This window comes from Vigna unguiculata, chromosome 6 (assembly GCF_037176805.1).
Source record: "Vigna unguiculata cultivar grain cowpea cultivar isolate G323 ecotype 2 chromosome 6, ASM3717680v1, whole genome shotgun sequence".
Classification (NCBI taxonomy): Eukaryota; Viridiplantae; Streptophyta; class Magnoliopsida; order Fabales; family Fabaceae; genus Vigna; species Vigna unguiculata.
Genome location: NC_140797.1, coordinates 49,336,223 through 49,346,851, shown reverse-complemented (window position 1 = coordinate 49,346,851; position 10,629 = coordinate 49,336,223). Strand labels below are relative to the sequence as shown.

General features: G+C 32.9%; 2 protein-coding genes across 2 annotated transcripts; one reads left to right on the top strand and one right to left on the bottom strand.

Moving 5' to 3' along the window:
- Positions 1 to 1,092: 1,092 nt before the first annotated feature.
- EMB3103 (Pentatricopeptide repeat (PPR) superfamily protein) lies at positions 1,093 to 6,121 on the bottom strand. The gene is made up of 10 exons (XM_028074501.2): positions 5,869 to 6,121; positions 5,702 to 5,786; positions 5,269 to 5,532; positions 4,547 to 4,849; positions 3,546 to 3,650; positions 3,238 to 3,337; positions 2,827 to 3,146; positions 1,988 to 2,164; positions 1,775 to 1,903; positions 1,093 to 1,479 (listed from the first exon to the last, which is right to left on the bottom strand). The coding sequence occupies exons 1-10, from the start codon at positions 6,072 to 6,074 to the stop codon at positions 1,261 to 1,263; spliced, it is 1,908 nt and encodes a 635-aa protein (XP_027930302.1). The 5' UTR covers positions 6,075 to 6,121; the 3' UTR covers positions 1,093 to 1,260.
- A 1,349-nt stretch (positions 6,122 to 7,470) lies between these two features.
- Positions 7,471 to 10,330, top strand: LOC114186713 (RNA demethylase ALKBH9B-like). Its single transcript, XM_028074691.2, has 6 exons — positions 7,471 to 7,737; positions 7,988 to 8,482; positions 8,863 to 8,948; positions 9,025 to 9,335; positions 9,776 to 9,847; positions 9,930 to 10,330. The coding sequence occupies exons 1-6, from the start codon at positions 7,626 to 7,628 to the stop codon at positions 10,162 to 10,164; spliced, it is 1,311 nt and encodes a 436-aa protein (XP_027930492.1). The 5' UTR covers positions 7,471 to 7,625; the 3' UTR covers positions 10,165 to 10,330.
- The last annotated feature ends 299 nt before the right edge of the window (positions 10,331 to 10,629 follow it).

Genomic DNA, 10,629 nt, shown 5'->3' with positions numbered 1-10,629 from the left:
CGAAATGTTCTAAATTAATCATGGAAACATTTTTTTAGAAGATATTCAACCACTTTTCTGAAAGACACTTGCCCTTATTCCGAATAAAATTTTCAGAAGCTTTGATAGGGTGCAGGAAGAAAATTAATAGGGTGCATAAGAAACAGGCAAGATGGGTTAGGGTCAAAATAGTCTGGCCCACTATAAAATTAAATACTACATTCAATTCTTTATCTTTTGTAATCTATAATTTGTTATCTCTCTGTATAATCATAATTCCTCATTCTCAAGCAATCCGAATTTCCTCCTCACAATCATTTGTGAAGGAACTAAAGTTTCTTACTTTGGTTCATCACGCAAATTTGTTGATAATTAACGGATGCATTTATTCAGAGGAATTTGGGGGGAACAACAACGCATAGAGATTGGAACTGCATTTTTTTAAAAGCTTGCCTACTTGCACCAAAATGTGCTAGTTCTTTACATTAGAATTAATAAATCATACCAAAGTTCAAATGGTTAAGTTTAACCTTATGACAAAGACACTTCTTTGATCCATACATCCTTCTTTTTTAACTTGTCTCTCATATCTAAAGGCTCAATCTCTGCCACACAATCCTTAGCAGCCATAACATTAATTCTTATATTACTTTACTTCTGTTAGACAGTAAAAAAAGGTCACATGATATATCATTCACTTCTTATTTTACCTCTTTAACTCGTTTATTCAATACGACCATGAAAAATAAATTACAATATAATCTAACCTTCCATCTCTTTTATATTTTCATTTTAGTGTTGAGTTTTGTTTATGTGTCTGTGCTTTATGGTACACGTTAAAGAATAAAAGGCATGAAAATATTTAGTAAATACAGAGGTTCTAAAATTAGAAAGCATCGAATACATTTATTTCATCAGAAAAAAAAGTCAATATAGGGTAACAAATATTTATTAGTTTGTACGTGCAGGATTCATCTCAAGATTACTTTGGCCCATATTTGTCTAAATGGTGATGATAATTAGGCATTACAATTTTTGTTTTCCTTTTATCCTTTGCTGACAGAATCACCCTTTTATTGCTTATCAAAAAAAAAAAAAACTGAAAAGATCATATATCTATTTGACGCGATATATTTATTTCTGCTGTATATACAACTCGTGAATCCACACCCCTAGAACTAAGGTGTGGATATGCTGTTTATAAAAACTCAATCGAAAAAATTGAAGAGGGGAAAAATGAAGTGATTCAATATACCATCATCGTAGAGTTAGGATGATGCTTTATCTAGTGAGATTTTTGTGTTTTAATTGTACTCGTTGCTTGGACAAAACCTCGGCAATGAGCTGACGACCAAATAAGTGTGAATTCTTGAGGATTAAATTCCTTGTTGATGAATCAACCACGTAACCTTGCCCTGGCATCCACTGTAGTAAGTGTAGCAGCAAGTCCTTCTTTTCAGGCTCATCTAAATAGCGTGACACAGCCTTCGCAAATAAATCCTGCACAACAACGAATATGATTAAGTTTGGAGTAAAAAGTTAAAGCCACAAACCCTAGCTCTAGGGTTACTGAAAATCCTTTAATCTGGACCTAGTTGTTAAAAAATTCCATCAGTTATTCTACTTTATTCAAACTGTCAAAAAGCAATCAGGTCAAAGTCAGGACTTTTGCAGTGCCAAAGGTATGATTTAGAAATCCTTTGCGTTGGTGTCATTATGTCAAGGAAAAGAAAATCATGAATCAAATGTCATTCAAATAACAGTATTCAAATTGAAATACCACCAAGCCTATTACCTGATCAAGCTTGTAGCCACTATCATGGAGAGTCTTCAGAACATCATTTATGTAGTTGATGTTACCTGACTTCATGAATGCAATAGCAAATTTTTTGGTGGCAGGATGAGAAATAAATTTTGCATTATCCTGAACAGGACAAGATTCATCATCAGATGAACTGCAATAACAAGAGAAACACTAGGATTTATGTATTCTGTAAACCTAGAATACCTTGACTACTACATATGCATCTTTCAAAAGATGACCTGCTAGAAGAATGTACAAAATCTTCTCATGAAGTGACTTGCACATTGTTCTCTTGCCGTATCTCAACATGTTGTAAACAGAAAATGCCTCTGAATAAGCATTTACCTGACCAAGGTGGGATATTAAAGAGGAACAGAGCTCCTACAAAGAGAGAAAGACATTATAAACTTTTATTTAGTAACTAAACCAACAACAGATGAAAATAAGATTGCGGTAGCTTTTCATCAAATGAAACATTCTCAGTGTTTTAGTTCTGTAAGTGCAACTTAACAATTAGACTCTTTTCCCTTTTCCAATAATTATTTTACAGGTCTTTCATTTTTTTCTTCAGGAACGCAGCTATTTCCATTAGGTAAAACTGTAAGGCTAACTAGTAGATTAGAAAAATTTAATAAGAGAAAGGAAAAAACCTCAATTTTGAAAAACATGCAGAGATATATAATTGTAGAAAGCAGAAATCTACACCAGGTTCTGGGCAAGAAAAGTGTGAAATCCCTAACCAGGGTCCAAACAATTTATGTACAAAAAATGAAAATGAAAACTACAGCATAAGACATCCACCTAGTGGGGTCTAGGGTGAACAGTTTCATACAGCCTTAACCCCACTAGCAGATAGACTGCTTCCAGGATTTGAACCTGTGACCTTTAGGTAACAAGGTAGCAGCAGCCTTGCCGCCACAAAGATCCAAAAAGATGTGTACACATAATAAAATTAAAAGGACAGTTTTCAGTCACATAATGAGGAAAGACCAAGTTCAATAATACAGGGGATTCCATATTAGTATTTGGATAAAACGCCATACCTCTCCTGGTTGATGGCCTTTAGTATGCATGTCCTTCATGGTTCGATAAGCTAATAGATACATTTTTTCCCTACAGAAATATTTTATTAAAATATGGAAGGTATTGTAACTTGGACTGATTGCAAGTTCATCCATCTTTTTTAGAGTTTCCATTACACTTTCCATTTCACCTACTCTACAGAAAGCACACAGCATTGAATTCAGTATAACTAGATCATATTTATTAGAGGTGGTTTCAAAATCCTTGGCTAACTGTTTTGCTTCCCGAAAAAGCTTGGCTCGACATAATGCTGATATCATGATACTATGAGCATAGCCATCTGCACATGTGGGAAATAACCAATGGCTTAGAATAACCAGATATTTATACGAATGTTTATCATGTCATACATTTCATTGAATACAACTTACCTGATCTGACATGGTTTTTCATCATTTCATCAAAGATTACTTTGGCTTCATGTATTTTTCCTGCCTTAGCTAGGCCATCCATGAGTATACAGTATGGCATCTGCATATAAATTCAGATAAATAAATAGTGGTAGTTGGAAAAGAAGACATGGGAAAATAAAAAGGTTAAAAGAAGGATATATAATTTATGATATTAAACAAATTGTAGGTCATCAGTTAAGAATAGATAATATGATTTTATTAAATGATCTCACAATGTTTTAAACACAAAACAACCTTTTGTTGTTCATTTCAAAGGTTTTTCTTACCTCATCTTCAGCATAGCCCAAAGATTTCAGTTCAGCTAATAATTCTCTAGACTTGTCAAACAAACCTCCTTTAACATATACCTTCAGTAAGGTAGTCAATATGACCTGCAAAACATTATTTTAAATAAGCGTGAGTCCTTTTTAGTGAACGCTTGCTCTATATCAAATATTAAAAAGTGACATATAGGAAACATACGAAAGGTTTTGCATTTCAACAAGACAAAAAAAGTGATGTTTGGTGAAGACATACGAATTGTTTTATATTGTATATCTCTCTCTAACACGACCCTTATACAAGATTGATGGTATAAGGGTGAATGTGCAAAAGTTTAAAGATAAAAGAAACAAAACAGCTTCAGTTGTTTACTTTGTTGTTAAACTGGTTATTAATATTCTACTTCGATGGTAAACTATATTGACATATTAGACTGAGGAAGCTGCATATATTTTCCTCGCCTGGTTTTCTCAGAGGCAATTGATTATTTTCTTGACTTCAAATTAAAAAAAAAATGTATTTAGGTAAAGTGTAAATGTTGAGGACATGGCATCCACTTCAAATATTTTGAATTGATTCATGCATGACTTTTTTTACTCGTTGAACTTTTATAATAGTTGTCTTTTTAGTTTCCTTTTCTGTATTAGTCTGGAATTCTCAAAATTTTCCCGTTGATTTTATTTTTTCACAAATAATACTGATTTTTTAGTAGTTAATACTTGTAACAATCCACATGAAATCAATCCTTTACCAATATTTTTTTATTTTAATTAATCAGTATACTTGCTTGCTTCTATTGAAGATAAAATCCTAATTTTTCCATCTACAATTCTGCATTATGTATCTGGCATGAGGTTAAGATATCCTAAGTGTCCAAATTTAATTTTAAATCATAGTGAACAATAGTCATGCCCGTATAATATTATCAAAGACCATGATTTAATAGCCATAAATTGCTACACACAAACTATGATCTTAAAATTAGTAAATGATAGGGAAAACAAACCTTGTTTGGTACTAACCCTTCAGATTTCATATCTTGAATCAACATATCAGCTTTTTTGTAGCTTCCACACGTTGAGTAAGCATTGAGCAAAGAGCTATAGTGATAAACGTTTGGTGAGTGACCTTCATCCTTCATCTGGTTAAAATATTTTTCTGCTTCTTCCCATTTACTATTGGAAGCACACACTGCCAGGATTGTCCCATAAATTACACCGTCCATCTGAAGTTTATTGTGTTGCAATTCCTGAATTAACTCTAACGCCTTAGGATAGCCATTTTCTATTTTAATGCAACCTGCAAGAAGCTAAAGATGAGAACAACCGAAATCAGAAAATAGGAAAGTATTAAATCCTAAAGTTAGACCCATGTATATGCCTAAAACATAAAAAGTCAACACTACAAAGTCTACTGGAGAAGGCCCTGTCTATGCTACTGCAGAAGGGTACAGCAAGCCAAAAAGAACCATCATCAAGCCAAAGACATAAGCAGATTGTGGGCCTTTAGTACTGTCCTAGTTGCTCTAGAATGTTAACTCAGCCCGTGGAGAATAATCTTGTTAGGATAATGCCTAGCTGGTGGATCCGTTTGAGTAGGAGTTTGTTAGAATCAGAGAGTTGAATGATTTTAAAGTTACAACTTCAAGCATGCTGAATTAAGTAAAAAGAACTCATTTTCACAAATGTAAGGAAAGCGTGAAATAAGATAAAGAATAAAATGGCATACCGTGCTGTAGGTAACAAGATCAGGAACTAGACCATCTAGCTGCATCTGCTGAAAGAGTTTCATACCAGAATCAAACTTGCCTTTCTTGATTAAACAACCAAGAACAGAGTTGCATACAAGGGTATTTTTCCGGGCTGATTCATCTTGAATGTTATGGTACAGTTGCAACATCTCAGCAGCGTCAAGATTATTCGCCATGAACCTCATGTAATGAGAATAAGACGAAACATCAATCTTGTTGTTCTCTTGCATCCACTTAAACAGCTGCAAATGCAATTTCAATAACAGTAAACACATTACGGAACAGAATAACGATGCATTGATAAAATAAAATAAATTATTTGTAGTTAATCTGTAAATATTAATTCATATTAATATTAATTTCTCAAAAGCTATTTGTAGTTTATACATAAAAAGTGGAAGAAGCGAACACCTGAGAGATATGGTTGAATTTGTTTGAACTTTTAAAGTGATAAAGAACGGCATTGAGGTCTTTGACGGTCAAAGCTTCTCCTAGCCTGAAAGTCATAGCCAGAGAGTGAGAAAACGTAGAAAGAAGAAGGAAGAATGAAAATACGGCGTAGCAATGGAAGAGAAAACCTAGCAAGAGTTGAAGGCAAATCGGAAGAGCGCTGAATTTCAAGTGTGGCTGCTTTTCTTGCGGAGGGGAAGGATTTGGAGCTTCGGAATTTGACGGTGGTTCTGTGAGGTTGAGGCTGAGTTCGAATTTGGGTGTGTGGCTCCGCCGTCGACGCGGAAGCGGGAATTGCCAGAGAAGAAGGGATTGCAGAGTGCCCAAAACCCATTTTTTCTTTCAGTAGTGAAATTTCATTCCCAGGTAAACTTTTTAAAGATGAATGTGATTCAACCAAAAATATAAAATTATTGAAAATTCTCCTGTGAGTTTAGATATGAGAAAATTAAGTACTATATATAAATTTTTTATAATTTCATTAGTTTTGGGTAGAGACGTAAATATGGGTTGGAATTTGCAAGTTAACTCGATTTATCACGGGTTCGGGTTGAGTTGAAATTTTTTTTAAAATTTTAATACAGATTGATTTTTGACCCGGCTCATCCGGGTTGAACCTGTGGTGAGCCGGGTTGGCTCAGCAATCTGTAGATAAAAAGGTCACACAAGTTTTTTTATTTTTTTTATTAAGTTAGATTTTACATTTGGGCCATGTTAAGTTATTTTTTTATCCAATAGATAAATAATTTGTATTTTTTCTTATTTTGGTTTATATTTTGATCATATTAAATTTTATTTAGATTTTAATTAGAATTACAATTTAGTTTTGACTGAAAAAAAATAAAAAAATCATATATTTTTTAATTAAGTGAATTTCTGAGCGAACCCGTTTAACGTGCCAATACGTGGTGGGTCGGGTCAGGTTTAAATTTTTTTGACTCGTTAAAAAGTGAGCCAAATTAGGTTGACTCACTAAATCATTAACTCGTGGTGAGTCGAGTCGGGTCAGGCTGGTTTACCCGTTTTGACAACTCTTGAGTTAGAAAAATATATGAATTTAGTACAAATAACTAAAGATTCATTTTTATACTAATCTTACTTAATCTAATCTATAAACTTTTCTACATTCTTGAGCTATCGATAAAGAAATAAAAGCTTTTCTTGTAAATTTATGTATTTTTCATAAATTAAAATTTATATTTCATTAAAACTTCTTAAATTATTGTTCTTGTATACTTTAAATATACTTTTTTGCATTAATTTAAATTAAAAATAATCAAATAATCCATATCATAGGTACTGATTAATACCGAAGATATATCCTAAAATTAATGTATATTTGATGTTATGATTTTATTTTTTTTTTCATTTTAGGGGTTTTATTTGATTCAATTCAAGTTAACCAAATTTTCAGTATGATGACACTTACGATTTAAACAAGAATAAATAAATGTTTTCACTTTATAAATACATTTTTCTTTTTCCTAAGGTAAATATCTCTTGCTTGATGACAAGCAATACATGGAACCTTACTTTATCTTCAACACAAGTAAAGAATGCATAATCATCAAATACAAAACATAAATATTTCATTCCCTATTAAACAAAGAATGTTGTATACAATTATTAACAAAATAACATAGAGCAAAATGTGTCAATTCCAACATTAAATCTCAAAATATTCATATAAATGAGTTATCAAGTGGGGCATGCCGTTTAAAAAAACATCTTCCATATTTATAACATCCGTTTGTTTCTCTTTCAATGGTAGAATTTTATATTCTCTCTCCGTAGACTTGACTTGGTAAGCACTGTATTCATAACACAATCACAAAGAAACACCATAGAACACACAAGTCAGTGTGAGTCATGCTATGCCGTATTCATGGAGTTTCTCAGATCTTTGAAGAAGGAGGACATTTTGGATCTCCTTTCTCATGACTTCTGTTCCCACTGTCAGACTCTTCTCCATTCTCGGATCACAACGCTACGCAAAAGTATCAAACATTTCATGCTCTTTAATTTCACTTCTTGTTAGATAGGTCAAGTGCTGATAATTGATGCATAACTCTTAGCTACTTTTGTTTTTTATGAATATACCAAAACAAGTTACTTGCTTCTGCTTCTGGACTTTCAATTCAATTTCAGTTTTTTGCCTTAATTGTATAATATATTGCTAATGGATATCATACATATGCTTATATTGCCTAATTGATGTCTGTGGTAATCGGTTATTTGTGCTCGTAGGAAAGGTAGATGAAATTTGCTCTCTGGATGATGAAGGCTTTGAGTCTTCCGGGGACCATGTTGTGGAAATGTCCTTCAACGATGATGCTTCAAATTCAGAGTCTTTGACTAAAAGAAATGAAAGTCTGAGGAACTGTTCGCAGAGGCGTGATTCTGATACTTCAGTGAAGGATGATGAGAAACGCGTTTTCGGTTCTTCACCTGGGAATTTGGTAGGCTGCAAGCAATCTGATTTTGAGCTGTTGTTAAATGATGGGATTTGTGAAGGTTCTTCATTCAAAAATGGGTTATCGGAGGAAAGAAAAGAGCAAATAAGGTATTCTCTGGTTTGCAGCCAAAAGGACTTTAGCTTAATTGAAAGGATAAATGGTAGACACATAAATGTGCTCCAGGGGCTTGAACTTCACACTGAAGTTTTCAATGAGCTGGAGCAGAGGAAAATCGTTGAGTGGATATACAGATTGCAATGGAGGGGACAACAAGGGAAACTTAAAGGTGTGTGTTCTAAATTCTGCAATTCAGTAATTCAGTCCTTTGATTTATTTGTGAACTACATTGTAGAGCTTTAGATTTTCATATTTTAGTTTTTTTTTATAAAAACTCATATGTGAAGCATAATTAACCTGTCGAATTCTTGAGCAAAGTCAGTAACATAATGTATTATTCAGAGAAACATTAACTGACTTATATACCATTGAATAGTGCTTAAAGCAGATTTGAAGTCCAATTTCTGTTGATACCTAGCATGATTCCTCATTCTCCTATATGTCAGAGTTTACTTGAACCACTTGCACTTGTAGCAAAATAGTATCTCTACACTGGTGAAAAGTGTCTTGGTTTTGTATCTTACATGTACTGGTCTTTCTCGTGTACAGATCGAACATATTCAGAACCAAGAAAGTGGATGCGTGGTAAGGGACGTGTGACAATACAATTTGGCTGCTGTTACAATTATGCAGTGGTAGGACATAATTTACTGCTTTTTTTCATTCTTATTTGACACTTTTTTGCTTATTTACTTTTGTAAAACACTACAGAACAAAAGTGGTATCCCTCCTGGCATAATGAGAGATGAAGAAGTTGATCCATTACCACCTGTGTTCAAGCAAATGATAAAGAGGATGGTTAGGTGGAATATAATTCCTTCCTCATGCATTCCAGATAGTTGCATTGTGAACATATATGAAGAAGGAGATTGCATTCCTCCTCACATTGACAATCATGATTTTATGAGGCCATTTTACACCGTCTCATTCTTGAGCGAGTGTAAAATATTATTTGGTTCAAACTTGCAAGTTGTTTCTGCGGGAGAGTTTGCAGGTCCTATATCCCTTTTTTTGCCTGTTGGGTAAGCTTTCATTCCCTCCTCTTCACTTCCAATATATGAATGATATTTTGATCATGCCCTCTATTTTTTCTTCTAGTTTTATGTTTCTGACTGAATATTGTGTTTGATGTTGGAAGTCACACATTGACTAGTGATATAGTCAATCAAGTCAAGTTAAAATATATAATTGAGTGTAAACTTCACAAGCCGGTTTTGTAAGGTTGATTTAAGCTTAAAATTTACATCTTAACATGGTATCAGAATCATGAGTTAGAGTTTAACATGAGAAAGTGTGTTGGAAGTCCTATATTGATTATTGATAAAGTCAGTTTATGGTATGTAAGTGAATTCAAACTTCACCTTACAAATTAGATTTTGTAAGGTTAAGTTTAAAATAACATTTGATTATAATTATTTGTCATTGTTGTTTAGACAAACTAATGGCCATTTTGATCCTATAGGTCAGTGTTCGTTTTGAATGGCAATGGGGCTGACATTGCTAAGCACTGTATTCCATCTGTGTCATCAAAAAGGTATTTTTAATCTGTCAAATTTACTCAAAATTCCTTTATCCTTTGTTACTGTATCATCTTCTAAAACATTTGTCTTTTACAGAATTTCTATTACTTTTAGAAAGATGCAGCCGAACAAGTTACCGTATAAGTTTTCACCCGATACTGACTTAGTGGGAATCAAGCCACTTGTCTTTTCATCTCTGAACAAATCAGATAAAGCACAAGATGAAGTTAGGAACCTAAATATTCAACAACAACAACACAAGGCTGACAGTGTTGAATCTGAATCAGATAAAGTTTGGAACACCAAGAAGACATCGTTCCGTGTAAAATAAATTACTCTTCGCCTTGGAAGATCAAGAAAGATGAAGATCAATAAATGTAACAGCTTCAGGGCCCTTGTTTTAATTTTATCTTACCATTGTTTGTCTTAATTTTTCACAGTGAAAAACTATTAAGTCTGGATGAAACTCCAAATAAAGAGTTATTCATTCCTGTAAATTAATGTTTGAACATCAACTGAATAAAAAGTGAAATTATAATATTATAATATATAAATAAATGTAAATGACACTTTACAATTTTATAAGATTAAATTAGTTCTAAATATCACTTTTTTATGGATGTCAAAAAATAACATAAAGGATTAATGAAGACTTTTTTCTACACTACCAAATTAAGAAATCTATATTTAATTAATGAAAACAATGACTAACATAATAATTACACTTCCAAGGAGTTTTTCTTGTATAATAGATTAATATTCCAAGTTTGCAAACACAGAAAACAAAGCCTCAATT